The 21,018-nt window shown below is 33.4% G+C and overlaps 1 protein-coding gene across 1 annotated transcript; it reads right to left on the bottom strand.

Annotated features, from left to right (window-relative positions):
* Positions 1-385: 385 nt before the first annotated feature.
* Positions 386-13,508, bottom strand: LOTGIDRAFT_237314 (hypothetical protein; the record flags this gene model as incomplete). The annotated part of the gene is made up of 25 exons (XM_009046487.1): positions 13,344-13,508; positions 13,161-13,262; positions 11,999-12,058; positions 11,673-11,753; positions 11,505-11,556; positions 10,321-11,271; positions 10,023-10,107; positions 9,434-9,725; positions 8,728-9,079; positions 8,413-8,422; positions 7,621-7,920; positions 6,566-6,697; positions 6,265-6,320; positions 5,219-5,313; positions 4,849-4,902; positions 4,591-4,627; positions 4,074-4,288; positions 3,677-3,806; positions 3,035-3,163; positions 2,697-2,812; positions 2,374-2,448; positions 2,105-2,190; positions 1,699-1,912; positions 830-1,107; positions 386-443 (listed from the first exon to the last, which is right to left on the bottom strand). Exons 1-25 carry the CDS (start codon positions 13,449-13,451, stop codon positions 386-388), a joined length of 4,068 nt encoding a protein of 1,355 aa, XP_009044735.1. The 5' UTR covers positions 13,452-13,508.
* Positions 13,509-21,018: the final 7,510 nt, after the last annotated feature.

Raw genomic sequence — 21,018 nt, 5'->3', positions numbered from 1 at the left:
AAACAACAATAAAACACACGAATTAAACGATTCGGTTTCAGCACTTTGGTAGGCCCTACATGTTGATAGCGAGTATCAGCAAGAAACACTTTGGTAATAATCGAAACACTAATCTAAATATGGCACTCGTGGAATTCATGGTAATAAATATATAATTTTATAGTACATTGCATAAAACACACATAGCCTACACACACCAGAATCAAATACCGGTTTGTTTATCAAAGTAAATGCAAAAATTCATAGTAAGTATGAAAGTATGTTCGATTATCAGGGTTTTTTGATCAGATCAGTACTTCAGGTTCACGTTATGTCAACGTGGCTTTCGACTTTTGCAGATTCCTTGGCGACAAAATTTATCATATCCTATCTGGAATGTGTTCAGTTAAATTTCAGAATCTGGTGTTTTTCGCGTTGGTTCCTTTTCCAGCAACTTTGGTAACCTGAAAATACATGTAGTATTAGTGTAAATGAATTAAAAAAGAAATAACAATGCGTTTTTCATTTTGATAAGACATTGTTACAATTAAAAAAAGGTCAAGTCAAATAAAATTTGAAAGTCTGTCATAGATTTGGTAGTTCTGCACAATGTGGAAGATTAAGCCATTTTTATCTGAGACAACCAGATACTTGCAAAGCTTAAAAACCGGGTTGCATAGATGTATCTAGGAATTTTAGTTAGAATCGGACGATAAATTCTTCCAACATCTACCAATCAACCAATCTTGAACCATGACTCCCATCCAATGCCACTTTTGGAGTTTTTGAATTACGCTAGCAATAAATGAGTTGGCATTATAAAGAGAAAATCACTAGGTTATATACTAACTTGGTATATTTTTGTAACATATCACGTTTTTCGGCTCGAATATCTTCCATTTTAACCTTTCCTTCTAACAATTCTTTAGCTTGTTGTCTCATCTGGTAGGAAGATTCTCGTTTTAATGGGAAACCAAGTGGATTGATGTCTCGTTGTTTTTTACTACCAGATGGCTTCCTCATCATAGCTTCATACTTGTTATCCGACATATCTAATGGATTATCTACTATGTTATCATGCATAGACATAAACAATGGTATATAACACATATAATCCAGGAAGGAAATCTGAAAAGTGAATAAGAAACATTACATACGTAAATAAAAAAAAACCAGTATGCAAAGCTTCTAAGTCAACAACTGATTAAAATCTTGAATTTCAAGGGAGATAACTGATACAAAAAAATGACAGTCAATTGCAATAAAGTTACTGATTAAAATTTTCCAATTCAAGGGAGGTAACTGATACAAATTATTCTAACAACCGATCATACAAATTTAAATGAAATCCAACTTTCACGAAAAATATTAATATAGGATCCTGTGAACCAAAGATACTTTCATCATCAGTTTCAATAGCCTAAGCATTTGTTGTATCATAACAATTTATATCATATTATAAACGAGCACAGATATGCCTGCTCATCTCTCTGTTCTGATTTAAAGCATGGGAAATCCACGTTATTTTTAGGGTAGTGTGCGTTGGAATGGACAGAATACGTCTGGCTTTTTTGGCTTTAATTTCTATTTCTTATACCTAAAAATAATTAAACTGATCATGTTTATATTTTGTATCGGGCCCATGAATGCAAAAATATCTTGGCTATATATTATACAATAAATAATTATACTATAAATAAGTGCCCATTTGCAATATACCTCATTCAACCAGTTTGGTTGTAATCTATCCATAACAAACTGTTGTTGTTTCCAGTTTAAACCACCAGCTATCAGATCTATACGTAAAGCATCAACTTTAATATAACTAGAATCACCATCTGTATTAGCACTATTAAACATAGATTTATATAAATCCATCTTCCTCTCTATATCTAATAAATCACATATTTCTAGTAGATGTTTACTCAACGGACTGGAAAGAAAAATACCATTCTGGTTAATATTATGCCATTAGGTAGACCTATACTGCTCAGATGGAACTCGTTATATATATATATATACGCCTATATATATCACGTGAAGAATATGCCAAAATTCAATGATTCTTCACGAACATTGTAAGTCACTAGGTACAGAAGTGATTCGGATGAACTGTTTTACTTACTCCATTGACGTGACTCGTTCAGAAAGAGCAGTCATAACAGCAAACATTCTAAAGGTAATCTGTGAGGCATCATTAATATTTAATACCTGTAATAGAAGATATGGTTATAGCATTTTATATTTCTACAGAGTTTATCACATACAACAGACACGACAGTATATCCAGAAGATTCGAAGATATTTACAATAAAACTGATTTTTTCTATGGTATCTCTATATAATATTTTTTAACAGCAAATCTCTAAAAAGAAAGACTGAATATTAACACACCTTCAAAACATACTCTAACTGTTTAGTTGTTATTTGTTGTATACTTGGTACACCACCTAAAGCCATTCTCGTTTCCTGCAACATATTGAAAATGTCAATTGTAAGTTTACATAGTGTGATGCTAGACGATCAAATGATCAGTTCTGAGAAGACGGGCTATCTGAAAATTCTAGACAAATCACTGGTTAGTTTTTCAGTTTTGAAATGCATGATGCTATATAGCAAATTTCAATTGCGACCAAATGGTCTGATCGAAAACTCTACAGAATTTATGAGAGCATAGGGATTTGATAGTGTATGATGTTTTTAGAACTAATAAATACCTCATAAGATAAACATATATCTCGGTTACCATCTTCTACACAGAATGCTCGAGCATACGATTCTAGTCTACCACTGTCTACCAGACGATAATGAGATAAGAAGTCGATATCACCATCTATAAGATAGACATAAAAAAATACTCAAGATAGACATACAAAATATTCAAGATAGACATGCAAAATAATCAAGATAAACATGCAAAATAATCAAGATAGACACGCAAAACAAATTTGCATTATTGAAGTTGGCATTATAGTCGGCATTATTGAAGACATCATGCATCAATAACCTGTGCTCATTTTGGCATTGACTCCCTTCATTATTTAATAATTCTCACCTTTTTCATCGACATCGTTATAATAATCATCATCTCGTAGTTTACTCAATTCTAAAACTTTCTTCATAAAGTCAATGATTTCCTGTCCACCTCTTCTCATTAATACATTGACTCTTCTTGTACCATGTACTGTTATAATAGAATAAATACTTTAGATGATCGTGGTGGAATGTATAGAATATTGAGGAGGATCATTCATTTCGCAGAACTTAAAACGTGCAGAAAAGACATAGATGCAGCTAACTGATCAGTTGCCATTTGGATTTACCAAAATGCAAGACAGTGCTTGACTGCTTGGAAAACAGAGCCCTTATTTAGGGTCTGTAAAGAAGTTTTCTTAACTTTTTATGTGTACATTGGGCCACTGATGGTATAAATTTGCACCATTGTAATTTATATTCAGATGAGGTCCTGAGATATCATTACCAACTTTTGCGATGGTGTCGTTAAATAACGCTTAATTTTATAGGAACCACATATGTCTGACTGAAAATTGAAATGGTGCAAATTGATGCTCTAAGTGTCACAGATACACATAAAAACCATTTTATAAGCGCCTGATCCATCAGGTCCTCGTGGTTCCCTTTGTGCATTCAGGGTGGTCTAGTTCTGTTATTATATTTAAAGAATGGTACCACTTACAATCTGATATGTCAAGATCGCTATCATTAGCTAGTTCATCAGTACCAACATCGCTACCATACTCATAGAGATGCTTAGTGCCAATCTTAGTATCATTATCAGTTATAAGTAAACCGTCACCAAACATCTCCTACAATTTAAATAATACAGTATTAAAATCATGTAACAATATTAGGTCTACCATTCAAGACGTGTCTCCTTATCCTTAATATCTGGGGGTGCACTGTTAAAGTCATGTTGCTACCCTAGTGACATAAGGACGCATTACTTTGTTGAAAAGTTGACCAAATACAATGCGAAATCGCGATCAAGCTATCTTCAGATAGCCATCCTTCTGTCGTACAATCTTCACTTTACGTTAGACATCCCCTCCCGTATTGTAAAGAAGTCTTAGTACCTTAAGTTTACGAGCGATTTCTTGTTTAGACGCATTAGGATCTATTCCTAGTTTGATAAGAGCATCAGCTGTTAGTCTATTAATATCAATCTTCTTTCTACCAGCTTTTAATTTAATCATCCCCTTCTCATCCACTTCAAAATAATCTCCATCTGATTTCTGACTGTCTCTTCTCTTATCAACCTTCTTTATACTCTTCACTTTACCATCTTCATCTGAAATCATGCTTACATAAATTAGAAACCTTATGTTGTATACCAATTTTTGGTATTGTCCGAGGTCATTCCTAAGGTAATCAGCATAATACACATCAAATGATGTGGGCGTATGGATAAATACTTTGAATACTGAAGCAACGTAACTGAAAAGGGACTAGAAGGTATACAATTCAAAGACTCGAGATCCAATTCAGAATGTGTTTAAAGAGACTGAACTGGTAATTTACAGAGTATTAATATTCTGACAAAATCTAGTTCTTGGGTCTGGATTAAACTACTGGTAAAACCTGGATACCTACCATATTCATACTCATATTCTGATCCGCTTCCATCACCCTATAATATAAATATACCAAATTCAACCAGATCCTAGTACCAACTACTACGATTACCAACAACTACCAGCTCAAAGCGGGGATTGACATGTAATCTAGCAACAAACCTTATAGAATAAGAGGTCGTGTTTTGATGCAAAACAAACCAGCATGCAATTTCGATCATCTATCAATCTTCTGATGAGAACATTAGGAACGACAAATAATGAACATTAAACTTACATAGCCTCCTTTCTTTTTCTTCTTTTTGGTTACTCTACCCTTATCATCATATTCCTGCAACAAATCACAAAAATATCCTAGGCATATCTTTCTTTTGAAAGTTACAAGTAAAGAAATACAATGAAATGAACAATAAAACGAGTTGTGCGTCCTACTTTTCTGTATCTGATTGGGCTGATGTAAACTGGCAACGCCATTTAAACTGTCAAAGGGATCTTTAACATCTTTAACGTGCACTTCCAGTAGCATACGCGGCTTCGGCGTATTGCCCGCTCTACACGCTTTTTCAACGCCAGCCCCTCCAACCTGCATCACTGATAGAAACCAAAGGAAAAGGTGACACACAACAAATATGCAAATGATAACTTACATATTCATACTGAGATTCCTGGCTTCCAGGCCGAGCACCATGTTTATCTTTTTTCTTCTTTTTGTGATGAGTTCCACCAGCTGATATCACCGATTCTATATAAAATAAAAATATATCAGTTATTTACTTATTAAGGAGAAATATCTGAATATTAGCAAATGATTATATGATAAATTACTAATTACTGAAATATTATTTGTAGAATATAACAGGAGACTCGCGTCTCTAAGATATAGGATGTATATTGAAGTACTTCTTTCAGTTCTTAAGCATACCTATGGTTTAGATTAACACATCGTCGTTTAGAACAAAATTTCATAGATATCCTTCGATTGCAAAGTTCGGTTTACAAAATGTAATAAATGTAATACTTACCGGTTGTTAATCTTGATAAGAAAGATAATCTACATCTACACACGAAGCAGAAGGCAAAAGGGTGATGAGAAGAAATTGAAAGCGGAAAATATATCAGTAGCAAATAATAATACGATAGCTAATATAAAGCGATAATAATGACATGGTTAAAGTAAAGCGATAGTAATGCGATAACTAAAATAAAGAGATATCTAAAATATAGCTATAAAAATAATGCGTTAGCTATGATAAAGCGACAGTTGAAATATCGCGGAAGTAATGCAATAACCAATATAAAACGATAGTTAAAATTAAGCAGTAGCTAATATAAAGCGATAGCTAAGATAGAGCGACAAATGCGAGAGCTAAGATAAAGCAAACAAAAAAGCGATAGCGAATATAATGATATATCTAAAACCAGCTATAAGCTACAATAATGTTTTAACTAAAATAAAACATAAAAATGTGACATTTACAATAAAGCGAACATAATGTGATAGCTCAGATAATAGCGATAATGTTCTGATAGCTAAGATAAAGCTATGATAATGTCATAACTAAAAATGCAATAATAATGCGAAACCAAAGATAAGATAAACAAAAACATGAAGCTTAGTGCTGAAAGAATTAGGTCTAGTTTTGAGAACGAAAAATAGAAGTTTCTTTAAAAAATACATTTCTTACAAACTAACCTTCATCACTTTCATCGTCTGCTTCATGACCATCTTTAGTTTTCTTCTTATTTTTACTGAAAAACAAATATTTATAAAAGTTTTATTTTTGATTAATACCACAGACATCGCCAAATTTATGTTATTATACATCGTGTGTAATGTCATTGATTGAAAGGCCTGTACCTACGGTGAAATATTCGTAGAAATGTGGAAGCTGATCCATTAGGGCTTTAACCAAATACTTCATTAAGAAAATCAAATCGAGAATTACTGAATGGTTATGAGGAGCCAGTAGCTGGTAAAGATGCAGTAGACTTACCCGTCATGAGGTCCATTCTCCTTAACAATAGGATCAACCACACTTCGTCTTGCACCTTTATCATAGCTCACCATACTTTTAGGTTTCTTACTCTCAGCCAACTTTTTAGCCCTTTCTTTCTCTTTCTTACGTCTACAAAAACAATTTGTATTTTTATGAAGAATCAGTTAGTTACATTTATATTGTAAATATATCAAAAAATGATATTCGCCGCTACAGGACAGGAATCGGGATAACCCAAAAATGTGTTAAATAAAAAGTCATTAATGTTTAAGCACAAGGTGATTTTCCATCCAACACAGTTTCAGCACAATAACCTTCCAATTAATAAAAAACAACAGAGCACAGGAGTCGCTAGTTTTAGTCACAATTATTTGAGTTTAAAGCTAGCAAAAATCAGAACAGATTTTGAGCACTGTAAAGTTAAAATCACTAAGACCATGTTCATTAGAGTTTAAGCAATTAAGAAAGTTATAAGCTTAAAGCACAGTAAAGTTAAAATCACTCGGACAATTTCTGAGAAAGCTATAAGCTTAAAGCACTGTATAATGTATCACAGGGACAAAGCCCATTAGAGTTTTAAGCACAAAGTAGTTAAGAAAGTTATAAGCTTGTAAAGTTCAAATCACCTGGATAATGTCTATCAAATTTTTAAAGCACAAAGTAATTAAGAAATTTATAAGCTTATAAAACGCTTAAAATCACTAGGATATGGTCCATTGGAGTTTCGAGCACAAAATAGTTAAGAAAATTATAAGCTTAAAGCACTGTAAAGTTTATAATAGATCTCAAAGACAGTGTCCAATAGACTTTTAAGCTCAAAGCACATAGTTAAGAAAGGTATAAGCTTAAAGCACTGTAAAGTTTAGTCACATTAGGGTTTTAACAACAAAGCAATTAATAAAACTTATAAGCACATTAAGTGCTCAGCACTAAACACCAAGATCGGGTCGAATGATTAATGTTCGGTGCAGCTCAGAATATTATCATTCATTCTGTGCAATATTATAGGTCGAACATCCAAACCACAACACGCAAATGAAATAAAAACCAACTTGTCATTTTGGGTCACCATTTCATCATATTTATCGCCGTATTTTTCTCTCCTTCTAGCTTCTCTCGCCTCTTTTCGTTTAGCTTTCCCTTCAAAATATTTCTTCTTTTCCTCCTCTGTCATATTTTCTAAGTCGACATCATCAGATTCTGTGCTGTCGCTGAAGATAGCGGACGAGGGTCTCCTCTTTCCCTTTCCTTTACCCTTTCCCTGATTCTTACCACCTTTTCCACCTTTCTTGGGATTTTCCTTCTTCACTCTCATTTTTCCGCCCTTACCATCAGAAACCTCAGTGTAAACACTGACAAGAGAACAATCATAATCATTTTTCTAATATCTAATTAACATATCTAATTAATAAGTTCTAGGTTCTGCATCTATCTAAAACAGTTTCAGACAATCCAACCTATGAACTGCATCTATCTAAATAAATATTCTATGCACTGCTTCTATCTAAGTAAGTATTAGAACCGTCACTTACAACAGCATTGCATCTATCTAAGTACAGTTTTAGAACAATCTAATCTATACATTGCATCTATCTTAGTACAGTTTTAGAACAATCTAATCTATACACTGTATCTATCTAAGTAAGTATTGGAACAGTCTAATCTATCCAAGTATACTTTTAGAATAGTCTATGTTTGTGTACTGTATCTATGGTGTATAATTTTAGAACAGTCTAACAAAATGTACCAAACATCAATTTATCTATTAGGATATTAAACATCCATGACAGACGTTATTTCATCTGAAGTTCATCAGATAAGTTACTTTAAGTTTTAAAACTTACCTTTCATCGTCTGAAAATACAAAAGAAAAAATACTTGATAAATGCATATATGTAGAAAGTGGTGTTACTAGGAAACATTACGGTTGGGATGAGTAGGGGCCACACAATTTTCTGGGGGTGCGGGGGGGTGGGGGGGGGAGTGAGGGGGTGGAAAGGCCTTCTTTTCAATATGCAAAATGATAAAAAAAATTGGGGGGGGGGGGGAACCCGGGCCATATTCTTTTCTGGGGGGTGGGGATTTAGGATTTAGAATTCGATCAAATAGAATGACAAACAGTTGCTGTTAGACTATTCAACTGTTCAACTTTGACCTACCTGAAGAATAGGACTCAGCGGATGCATAACCAATAACCTTCCCGTCCTTATCTTTTAACTTTTTCTTCCTCTTTCTGTGGTGAGTTCCACCAACACTAACTTCACTATAGTAACTGTGTTCACTGTCACTGCCATGTTCTCTTCTCTTCTTCTTCTTTTTGGACGCCAGGCCACCACCTTCTAGTTCGCTATCTGAGCTATGGTATGATTCACTAGCACTATAGGTACCATCAGCTCTCTTCTTCTTACGTCTAACCTTCCTCGTACCACCTTCACTAACGACACTATAGTAACTATGAGCACTACCTTCATGAGCTCTTTCTCGTCTTCGTCTTCTTCGTCTTGCCTGACCCTATTAAGGATGATTTAAAACAAGCTGTTGCATTTGGAACTAATCCCAATATAAACCCCGTCCCTGGACTAATATTACCAATTACCCACGAAGCTCATCATTGGACAAAGAACGAAAAGCTTTTACATCGATCCTGACTATTTTGGAATACCAGTTGGTATAAGTTGGATATGCCAACTCGTAGTTCCTTTCTGATAGTTCACTCTAGTAATAGCGTTATTGTATATAATAATTCGTTTTTTATCCAACATTATCATAAAACTTTTACCAAAATCGTGATATAAGAAAGCCTGACTTTTAGTCTTGTGAAAACTGACGGCCTTCATATTAGAGGACTTCATGAAGGCATCTTACCTCTTCGTCTTGATCACTATGATAGGATTCAGGTTCACTGTAAGTACCATCAGCCTTCTTTCTTCGTCTAGTAACATGTCTGGTTCCTCCATCACTTTTATAACTTTTATAACTATACTCGCTATCACTGTCCTCATCACGTTTACCAGCTTTACGACGAGCTCGTTCTTTAGGTGTTTCTTCTTCATACTCGTCCAAACCTCCAGCTCCACCTCCTTTCTTCTTTCTACCTTTACCTCTTCTCATACTAGCTATACCACTATCAACATCTGATTCGTTCTGCCCAATTTTCCTACAATTTACAAGACAATGTTTTAAAGACACGAAATAATACGTCCATGGACATAATATACAATCTTTCTATTCTTATTTTTTCTTACATTAGTATTGATATTGATCTACTGTATCAAATATCCACAAATAATTTTCGGAAAAAGCTTTCAAAACAAGCTATTGCTAAAACCAATGGATTATTCTCCAGGTCATAAAGATTTGACAGGGAATTCATGGAATGTAAATTTAAATCGATTTTATTCATATTATAACTGAAATTAGTTAATCATCCATTTCTTAAATAAATGTAACTTACTTTTTATATTTTTTACCAGTAAGAGGATCTACTACTACTTCATACACAGCACCATCTTTACCCACAATACGCTGTCCAGCTTTAGCTGAAATATAATAAAAAGATGAATTCTAAAATCAGAAAAATTAGTATTCTACAATATAACATGGAAAAAGAGTTTCCAATAAATTAAAATCCAACCAAATCAAGGCTGTATCTAACTGATCAATTCTATTTTCGTTTGGGGTTAAATCTTGTTTAGTTGCCTTCTTCATAACGGAACAATTGTGTTGAGAATATAACAAAAACTTTTCCTCACCCTTTTTAAATTCTATATCATCAGAAGCAGCAGAATACACAGTGGACGCTTTCTCCCAGTCTTCAATCTCTTCACCCTTTTCTAAAGTGATGAATTTCTTGAGGAAGTCAGGATTACCACCCGATTCCTGGAATTCTTTATACTCATCTTCCGTCATCATAATAGTCTTTTCAATCAGGCGACCACTTTTAGTACGTATGGTAGTCTTTACTACCTTCATTGGCTTCCCGTCTGGTGCTTTTTCCCACGAGGTCACCTCTCCGTCTTCCTCGTTCATATATTTCTTTAGAATATCCTTTGGATCACCACCACCTTTGATCATTTTGTCATAATCCTCGGCACTCACCAAGATTGTCTTTTCTATTAACCGTCCACTTTTAGTTCGTATGGTAGTTTTAATAGCTTTCATGGGCTCGGCACTCTGCCATGATTCTAGCTGTTCGCCGTCTTCTAGAGGAAGATACTTCTTTAGAATATCACTAGGATCATGACCATCCTTGATCATGGCATCGTAATCTTCCTGAGATATCATGATTGTCTTTTCAATTACACGTCCACTTTTTGTTCTAACAAACGTCTTAATTGTTTTCATTTTGGCTTCGTCCCATCCTTCAATTGTTTCGCCATCTTGAGTTTTAACATATTTCTTCAAGATATCTTTAGCGTCTTTCTTGCCCTCTTTGATGGCTTCATAATCATCTTTAGAAACGTACACCATTTTCTCGATGATTCTTCCACTTTTAGTTCTAACCAATGTCTTGATGGCCTTAACCTCGTCTTTATCCCACGATTGAAGTCCAGCAGCTTCGTCTTTGGACAGATACTTCGACAGAAGGTTCTTGACATCTTTTCCTGATTTAAAAGCTTCATAATCTTCCTCAGATAAGAAAATAATTCTTTCCACTAAACGACCACTTTTTGTCCTGATATAAGTCTTGATGGCCTTGACCTCTGGAAAAAATAAATTTTGCATTCAATTTATAACTTGCCTGATAAAACATTGTGATACGCCTACAATTCATGTGATAAATGAACAGATATTGATGTATCATTTGAATATGGGATGGCAAAATAGCGATAAAAATATCAGAGAATGTCACATTTTTGAATCTGTAGACAAGCATTTTAATTTAAAAAGATTTCAAAGGTTTCAATCATATTTAAGTTATGTAAAGAATACTTACTGTGTTCTTTGATTGCTTCTAATCTGTTTTGTCTAATCAATTCTCGTTGTTTCTGAAATACCATATTGAATTAGTCTAGAGTAGATTGTGTTAGGCATAACAGAAGAAAAGAGAAGTGAAGATTTTTATTCTATTAAATTAGATATAAAAAAGCCAAATATAACATACCTGAAGTTCAATTTCTTCTAATAAACATTTAATATACCAATACCCGTGTCTGTATCCACCACCAACTCGAATATATTTATGCTGAAAACAAGATATAAGATCGGAGATTTATAGATTTGAAGAATACCTTTAATTTTTGCTAACCAAATTCTCAAGGTTAGTAGATTACAAATGCTTTGTGAGAAGATAAGCTGTCATACAATTAACTACTGTGTGTATGTTGTAACCTTTCGGGCAACCGCTTTGTATATATCTTAGAACCGCTTAGAACTATATCTATTATCTCCTGCTTATTATAATATAAAACATAAGATAAAAACACTTACAGATTCACATTTCTTGTGTGGAATTTTCATTAAACATTTTAAACAGTCTTCTGTTGACGTCTAAAAAATACATGAGATGATTTTGACAAAAACAAAACATTCTGAGTAGATATTGAGTAAATATTCTAAAAATAACGTCAGAGAAGGTTATAATAGTTTTATCAAATACGTCTTGAAATTTTCAATATTTCAATTTTCAAATTAATAAGTCATAAAAATAAAAACATCAAGAAGAAATATATTACAATAAGGTGATAAAACTGTTATTATTTAGGATTATACTGCATTCTAGAACATGTAATGTATGATAACAATGATGTTATAAAGATTACGTTATACAGGATGATAACAATGAGGTTATAGAGATTATATTATATGATAACAACGAGGTTATATAACTATATCATTGAAGTTATAAAGACTTACTGTACAAAATACAAGTATATGATAACAATGAGGTTGGAAGAATATATTATAAAGGTTATAATGTATGAAAACAATGAGGTTATAAATCATACAGGATGTAATGTATGAAAACAATATGGTTATAAAGACTATATCATACAGGTTGTTATGTATGATAACAATGAGGTTATAAAGACTATATCATACAGAATGTAAAATATGGTAACAATGAGGTTATAAAGACTGTATTATTATACAGGATGTAATGTATGAAAACAATATGGTTATAAAGAATATATCATACAGGATGTAATGTATGAAAACAATATGGTTATAAAGAATATATCATACAGGATGTAATGTAAGGTAACAATGAGGTTATACAGTTTATATTATACCGGATGTATTGTGATGATACTAGTGAGGTTATAAAGACTGCATCATACAGAATGTAATGTATGATAACAATGAAGTTATAAAAACGATTATTATACAGGATGGAAAATGTATGAATGTTTAGTAATATACTGTATGATAACAATGAAGTTATAATATTATAAGATAACAACGGAGTTATAAAGACTTATGTTATACAGGATGTTATAACAATGAAGTTATTAAGACTATATTATACAAGATGAAAGATATGATCAGAATGAAGTTATAATGTATTATAACAATGAAGTTATAAAAAACTATATAAGACGATGAAGAGTGTGATGGTGATTTTCGATGCAGATGATTTTGTATTTGCTACCTTTGGAAGAAATGGGGAACTAGCACTAAGTCGACACTCTGTGCCGGAAGCTCTTCTATATTTTGCTGAGAAACGAGCCCGTACATCATACAATGGATGGTTCTGGAAAAGAGATGTACAATCGTTATACACAATTTAACCATAGGACTTCACAAGTAAGAAAGATTTAGATATAACACTTACTTTATTGCTTCTGGATGTTATAGGCTCTACAGAACGTGACGTATCCAAAATTTCACCTGCACTGCCCATAAGATATTCATGGTCAATTTGTCGTAAACTGGGTAACATTTTGGAACGTTAGAATCCAGCTATATCCAATTACAAAGTCGAGAATCAACAATTTCTGTATAACATTTTGCACTGAAGGACATATATTCACAGTAAAGCTTATCCAAGACGGTCTGGGTACATTTTCCACAGTAATTCTGTTTTTTCAAAATTTCACAAAGAGGTCAATATCCCTCAAAATATTCCGTATTATACGTTACACAATGTTAAAATAGACCAACGAACTATGGTCTATGATAACTGGTCAAGCGTGATTATTTTAGTGACCAAATAAAATCCAATCAAGCTTAGCCCAACTTTGAATAGATTTTTAAGTAATCTGATCCGATTTGTGTTTATGAAGAAACAGTAGTCGGTGCAATTAGATTATCTTAGTCTCGTTATGTCTGACAGTCTTTGGCGTTGATATAATAATTATATTTGAACAAGATGTTTGTCGACAAAAAACTTAACTCTCTTTGGTTCTGAATTTTATTTACAGCATGAGATCCTAATAGTCCCAAGTAGGTCTTCTCGAATATCAAATTCCAGTGTATATACTGGATTTCAAATATATCTGAGAAATGTCTAGAAACTAGAAGAATCACATATTTATTTCCTTCTGGAGTTACACATCAAATTTTTGAATTGAGTAATATTTCATTGGAAAAGCCAAATATCTCAATATTTTATTTTTGGTCTAGTAGGGTGAGACTATAACAGTAAAACTATTTTTGTTAAGTGTTCGGTACACAAGGTTTGTAATATTAGTCAATTGTTTGATTACAGAGAACTTAATCCTATCTTACCAACAACTTTAATGAAATATGACCACAAACTCCTTTATTTTTGGACTTTTAAAAATCATATATACATATGTTATTGACTTATCTTATATTTGTTTGCTTTATAAATAAATTATTGAAATCATTTTGTGTCCTTGCATTGCATTATGACCAACGACGTGACTTAATGGCAAATTATCTTTGCCTTAATAATAGTCCACATGAACGAACTTGCCCCAGGTAGTGGCCGATCTTACCCCGACCCGGGGCACGTTCGGTCACTTTGACCTTTCGACTTTTATGATAACTATTTCTTGGACCGCTAATATTAGGAAAAAATGGTAGATTACGTATTGAGGGCGACTTCAAGTTTTTTCATTCTGGTTAATTTCGGGGAGATTTATTTATTAGTTTTTTATATACAGCGTATTTTCCAAAAAGTGGCCGAACTAGCCCCGGTCTCCCCTATAAGCAATGTAATGCTTAACTCTCTGCTAAAAAGATCTACTTACACCTGGATTGTATTTAGTCACTCAATTAGTAATGTTCAAGTTTTCCATGTAACAAAAATCATATACTTTTCAATAGGCATCAGGATTTCTATTAATCTACGGAGGATTCATCAGAGCTTTATACTTACCCGTCCTCTATTGTGTGCCTCTTTTAAAGCAGGAAGTCTACTAGCTCTAGGTACCGGGTTACTCTGGGAAGCGTGCTTGAAGGTATTATGCTCTGAAAAAAAAAACAGTTTTTCAATTTTTTTTATTTCATACAAATCCAACCAGACAAATCAGGTTTATAATGATTATAGTGTATTTGATGATTTGGCAGAATAAAAACGTGCTATCCACTTAATCTATTAATCTTACAGATGGATTAAGATAAGATATGAACACGTGACTATTTCAAGATGGTGGTCATTACGTTTGAAACATTAATAATAATGTACCTATATAGTATATATTGTATATAACAATTCGTCTTGACTACCTAGATATCTATATCCTATGCAGATATACAACACATTATAAATCAGAATTGAACGTGACTTTTAGAGACATAAGTTAAGGATATACAGTTGTTTTTTGTACACATGTCGTTTGAATGAATAGAGAACCCGAGTGCTACAAGATGTACAGATCCCTCGACAGTTGGAAATCGAAAAAAGTAGCAAAATTTTCCTCATTGAACACTGCTTGACGTTTCCTATTCTTAGTAGTCCGAGCAGGCGCAGAAAAGTAGGACGTAAAGCTCTATAACATTTAATCTATTAATGACGACGAAATGATTTTCACAAATTGTTTTTTTGACAAATCAATTGAGACTATGAATTGTTGACGTTTAGCTGCCATTTTTGTTCGAATCCCTCTAAAAGCGTGAATTATTATTGTTTGTGTTGTCAGGAACACGAAGCTATTGATAATAAATCGAATCGATCCCTTAAAATATAATTGATTCAAAAACAACCGAGATTGATCTTGATATTGATTTGATAAAAAGAACAGTATTTAAGATATTCGATACTTTTAACGGTAAAATGTGATAATTAAGATATTAATGATAGTATTATTGTATACTTGATTACAGCTAATGAATAAACCTGGTCAAATTACTGTTTTATTACCGCCTGTAGTATCTTTAAATCAATTTTAATTTGGCATTCTCAGGTATATCACGGGAAATATCCAGGATAATGTCCGAAAATATTAAAATTCTAAAATACTAGTACACATGAACTTTTTGAAATCGGTGTCACAGAATATCAGGAAAAAGCGAGGCCCCGTGTACTACAGGCTGAACACGTTAAAGATACCTCGACAGTTGGAAATCGCAAAAGAAAAGGCTAATGCCACTGTCCTGGCAAAATTTCCCCCATTGCACCCTACATGGCGTTGCCCGTCATTAGCTCACATGGTGCAGAAAAGTAGGACGTAAAACTGCATTCATTTCATTTTCATTTCATAAAAATTAAGTAAGGCCGGCCTGAATAAAAAAAACGAACAATGATATAAACTCAATTTTACGCCCAAAAGCATTGTCTTCGTATAATAAATGGTAATGGTTTAAATTTTCTCGCATATTCCTTCAACGTCTATATTAAATCTTGAGACTTACGAGTATAATAAACTCTTGGAACCATTGTATAAGTTGTACTTCCGGTACTACTACTGGAAGACGTTGGCCTGGAACCTTCATTGTAGGCACCAGGAATCGGAGGTAGAGCTACTCTATTCATGATAAGCCACGATAAGCTACAGCTTTGGTTCGAGTAAAATCATAATCTAGCGCTTGTTATTTATGTTTTTTGAATACTTTCAGCTGTGGGACAAGACGCCCGTCATATATTCCTTTCTAAACACTTAGTTTTATATGTATTTGGATTCAAGTTTTCATATATTTCCAATCACTGTTTATGTCATTCTGGTAAGTCACATTAAGATTTCAATATCACATTAATAAAAATTGAAATTATTTGTCACTAATTCCTTTCTGAATCACTTGATTAACTTTTTGACAATACAAATAAATCCAAAAACACTCCGCCCAATGTATTTTTCAGTCAGAAAGTTTTAAATCTCAGTATAAGTTATCATGTTTATGACTTGAAATCCAATACAAAATTGGTAAATATTTTCACTATTATCCTTCATTATTCGCCCTTCTAAAATATACTATTCGGCCTGACTTATTCCTTCTAGATTATATCAATAATAAACCTATTAATCGATATAGACTTGAGAATTGAACCCTGGCTCACTCCGCTTTCAATCTAAATCCATATACACACTTTTCTCGGAAAATATCTCTGATTTGTCATAAATAAGACTACACTATGATTCAAGACTGTTGACTACGACCACGAACAGTTGATTAGATTCTATCTACCATTTATTATCCATTGCTATATTAGTTAGCATGATTATTAGCTATCTGTTGGTTGATATCCATGGATAGATTATTTGAGTTATCCGTTTATTGATAGCTATGGATAAGGGAGTCGGGCGGTTGCTCACCAACACTTGTTATCCATGGATAGACGAGTTTAATATTTGCTATCTACCACCTGAAATCCACGGATATATAAGTTAAGAAAATGTTATCTACTAGCTGATATCCATGGACAGATTGATTAGTCGAATATATGCTATCCACCAATTCTTATCCATAAATAGATGATTTGACGTATCCACTAAATGATAGCGGAGTTGAGTAGTGTAGATGTTATCCAATAATTGATATCTATTGATTAGTAAGTTGATATAGTCCACTAACTGATATCCATGGATAAGTCGAATATATGATATGGATAGATCATTCGAGTTATCCACAAATTGATATCCATTGATATAGTAGTAGTAGCTGACATCCACTTATTGTTATCTACATGTATAGAGGAGTAGAAAATATGTTTATCACCAATTGTTATTAATGGATAGATGAGTGAAGTATTTTCTATCTGCCAGTTGATATCCATGGGAATATGAGTGCTTTATCCACCATTAATAGTTTGGTAGCTGCTATCAACCAATTGTTATACCATGGATAGATGAGTTGGATACTTGTATTTGTCGTCCACAAATTGACATCCATGAATACATTAGTTGAATATTTTTTAACCACCAATTGTTATCCATAGATAAATGAGTTAAGTATTTATTATCCACCATGAATACATTAGTAGAGTAGTTGTTACCCACCAATTGTTATACCGTGAATAGATGAGTTGGATACTTGTATTTTTCATCTACTAATTGATATCCCAGAATACATTAGTTGAGAAGTGGCTATCCACCAATTGTTATAACGTGAATAGATGAGTTGGATACTTGTATTTACTATCTACTAATTGATATCCATGCATACCGATACATCAGTCATGTAGTCGCAATCCACAAGTTATTACCCAGGGTTGGATTGATCACCGAAGAGCTATGTTTATAAAATCACAGTTCGAATCAATATTCATACTACCATTGATCGAACGGTTTCGATTGTGATTGATACAATTTTGATACGACTGTTTTATAATAATAACAATCGCATTCTATTCTATTCATAACTACCCTTCATAAACTATAATATGCCGACAAAGGGTTTGGCATACGTACTAATAAAAAGCACAATGCATATCGGACAACAATGGTTGACATAATATATAAGGACCCAATCTGTGGGTATAGTTAACAGTGTCTTGGTTTAACAAAACTAATTTATTGAATTACTTTGTGTACTTAAATAATTTTTAAGGCATAATGGGTTTTTTTAACGCATAAGTAAATAAATAAATAAACACCCAACAATTGACTGTCTATTCTGTTGATAAAGAAGTTGCTTACCCCAGTATGAAAACCGAATATTTCCTTAATTTTAACCTTAAAGGGATTGTAGAAATTATGTGTATAGGAACACTGATAGCATCAATTCGCACCATTCTAATTTTCAATCAGACGTCTGCAGTTACTGCAATTCCATCGAAACTAAGTGTTTGATGGCGTCACTAATCGCGAAGGGTCGAAAGTGTCAGCAGCATATTTTGTGATTAGAGACGTCATCAAACATTATTTTTGTGGGTTTTTTATGCTATCAGTATCACCGATACACATTCAACATCTCTACGATTCTTATTATGAAGCTTAAAGTGTGCACCAATGTCAATGGGTATATTTGGAATAATATATTTAGGCCCTACTTGTAAAAAAAGAATTAATATCGAACTTCAGACTTGTTCATTAAACAAAAATAAATAAACAATTAAACTAATATATATATTGTTGAACAATGGCAGAACATAGTATTAAGTCACAATTATATTCATGTTTTCATTCTGAAACAACCCAGGTCTCTCTCTGTAAACACTCTAAAACTCTAGTCTCTATCACATTTACATTTACTCGCTTGTGAGCCAGATGGAAATCGAACTCATTCGAGATCACATAATTGATTGATTTGATTGGATTGTACGCTAGAAAATACAGTTTATCAGATCTCAGTAAAAATTATGGCTTGTGGTTTCTGTCGAGAATGAGTGACTGTCTTGCTAGCGTACAATCAGATCCAATGAAGTTCGTAATACCTTGATATTGTGAAGATGCAATACACATGCATAATTGATTTTCGTCGATATCGGTTGAAAAATGTAAACAACGTCTACATTATTTTGTGGGAGAATAAAAACATCCTGGTACTTGTGGTTTTATTCCTATTTAAAGACCCCCTTCTAGACAGATTATAATGAAGCAGTAAGGAAATTTTTGTGTTGGGTATACCTAAATATTTTACTATTAACATTATATTCTTAGATCTAAATCAACCGATAATTAACTTATATCACAAAACATTATCAAATTTCAGATTTATTAATCCACCCTAATCGCCTGGCTAGAGATTAAGAAGATTAATCTTGCTGATTGTTTCAAAAGGCGCTCAAGTTACCTGTGTAGTTCGACTCTGACGCCTTGGCTTGGAACAGATCCAAAACTCCTCTCGTTATCGATGTAGTATGTATAGGATACCATGAAATATTACAGACCGAAATTTCAATATGATGAAAATAAATTGCATATCACCCCAACTTGAAACAATAATCAATGTTTGAGATGTTTTTTCAAAGCACACCTGTTTTTTTCTGACCTTCATTGTAGGACCAACATGTTGTCATGTGATTTCTTCATTTGTCAAAATACCGAACACTTAAGGTACGGGCTCACGAGAGGTCTTTGTCGGAGACTTTTGTCGCCGATTTGAGTCTTGTCTCAACGAATGACACGGGCACACGAAGAGACAAAACTCTCCAGTCGGTCGTTTTCCACCTTGTTGATAATCACGCGTGGAGCATGCAATTGAAAGGAAAATAAATCTGATTGGATGATGACTGTCTGTCTAGCAGACGATAAATCCTATCGGCGACACGATCTTCTTCTTGTGGAAGCAAGGGCACACGCGAGATTTTAGTCAAGATTCGAGTCCGGGACAAAAATCTTCGACCAAGACCACTCGTGTGCCCGCACCTTTAGCAACTAAAACCGACTCAAAATAGTTGCTAAATGGTGACTAAATTTGAAAACTTTATCGATTAAAACAAATTTTCTCTTTGCAAACTGCATGACTTTGTCCGTCCCCATACACCAAATCAGTTTCAGAAAAGTAGATGACCGAAAACGTCATTCATTTTATGTCATGTCTTTTTATTCTTGCTTTGGTAGTTATCAGTGTATTGCACACCGATGTATTCGGTTGGTGTATGTCTACGCCTAATTTTGTACGCACAGTCTTCTTTCAGCTACTCTTTTTCACCTCTTGTTGTTGTTGTTGTTGTTGTTGTTGTTGTTGTTGTTGTTGTTGTTGTTGTTGTTGTTGTTGTTGTTGTTTAATGTTGTTGTAAGAGTTGAAGAATATGTAACATTTTTGTTCAGATAACTCTCTGAACTTCTCATATATTTGTTGTCCTAGGTTTATTTTGGATTATTTCCCTTTATATAATATTTCCATCTCGTTCAAATAACATGATCTGGATCATTTTTTGATAAAAAGAAATGAAATGGATTTTCCCGTTCTATTTTTCTGCACTTCGCTATGCTAATGAAGACGGATAGCACCTTATAATGAGCAATGGGAGATATTCGCTTGTTGTTTTGAGTTTTTTTTTTCAATTTCTAACTGACGACGGATTTGTGCCCACACGACTTTTTCAATACTTCTACGAGCAGTGTGTACTATAAATTTCAGAAGATCACTATAAACATGAGCGTCCAATGGGGCAGACGGGTTCAAAGCCCTGATAGCTGCTATCAGCTTAGTTCTTA

The sequence above is a fragment of the Lottia gigantea genome (genome assembly GCF_000327385.1).
Source record: "Lottia gigantea unplaced genomic scaffold LOTGIsca_102, whole genome shotgun sequence".
In the NCBI taxonomy this organism is placed as follows: domain Eukaryota; kingdom Metazoa; phylum Mollusca; class Gastropoda; family Lottiidae; genus Lottia; species Lottia gigantea.
The sequence above is the reverse complement of the archived record's forward strand: the minus strand, read 5'-3'. Positions and strand labels throughout refer to the sequence as shown.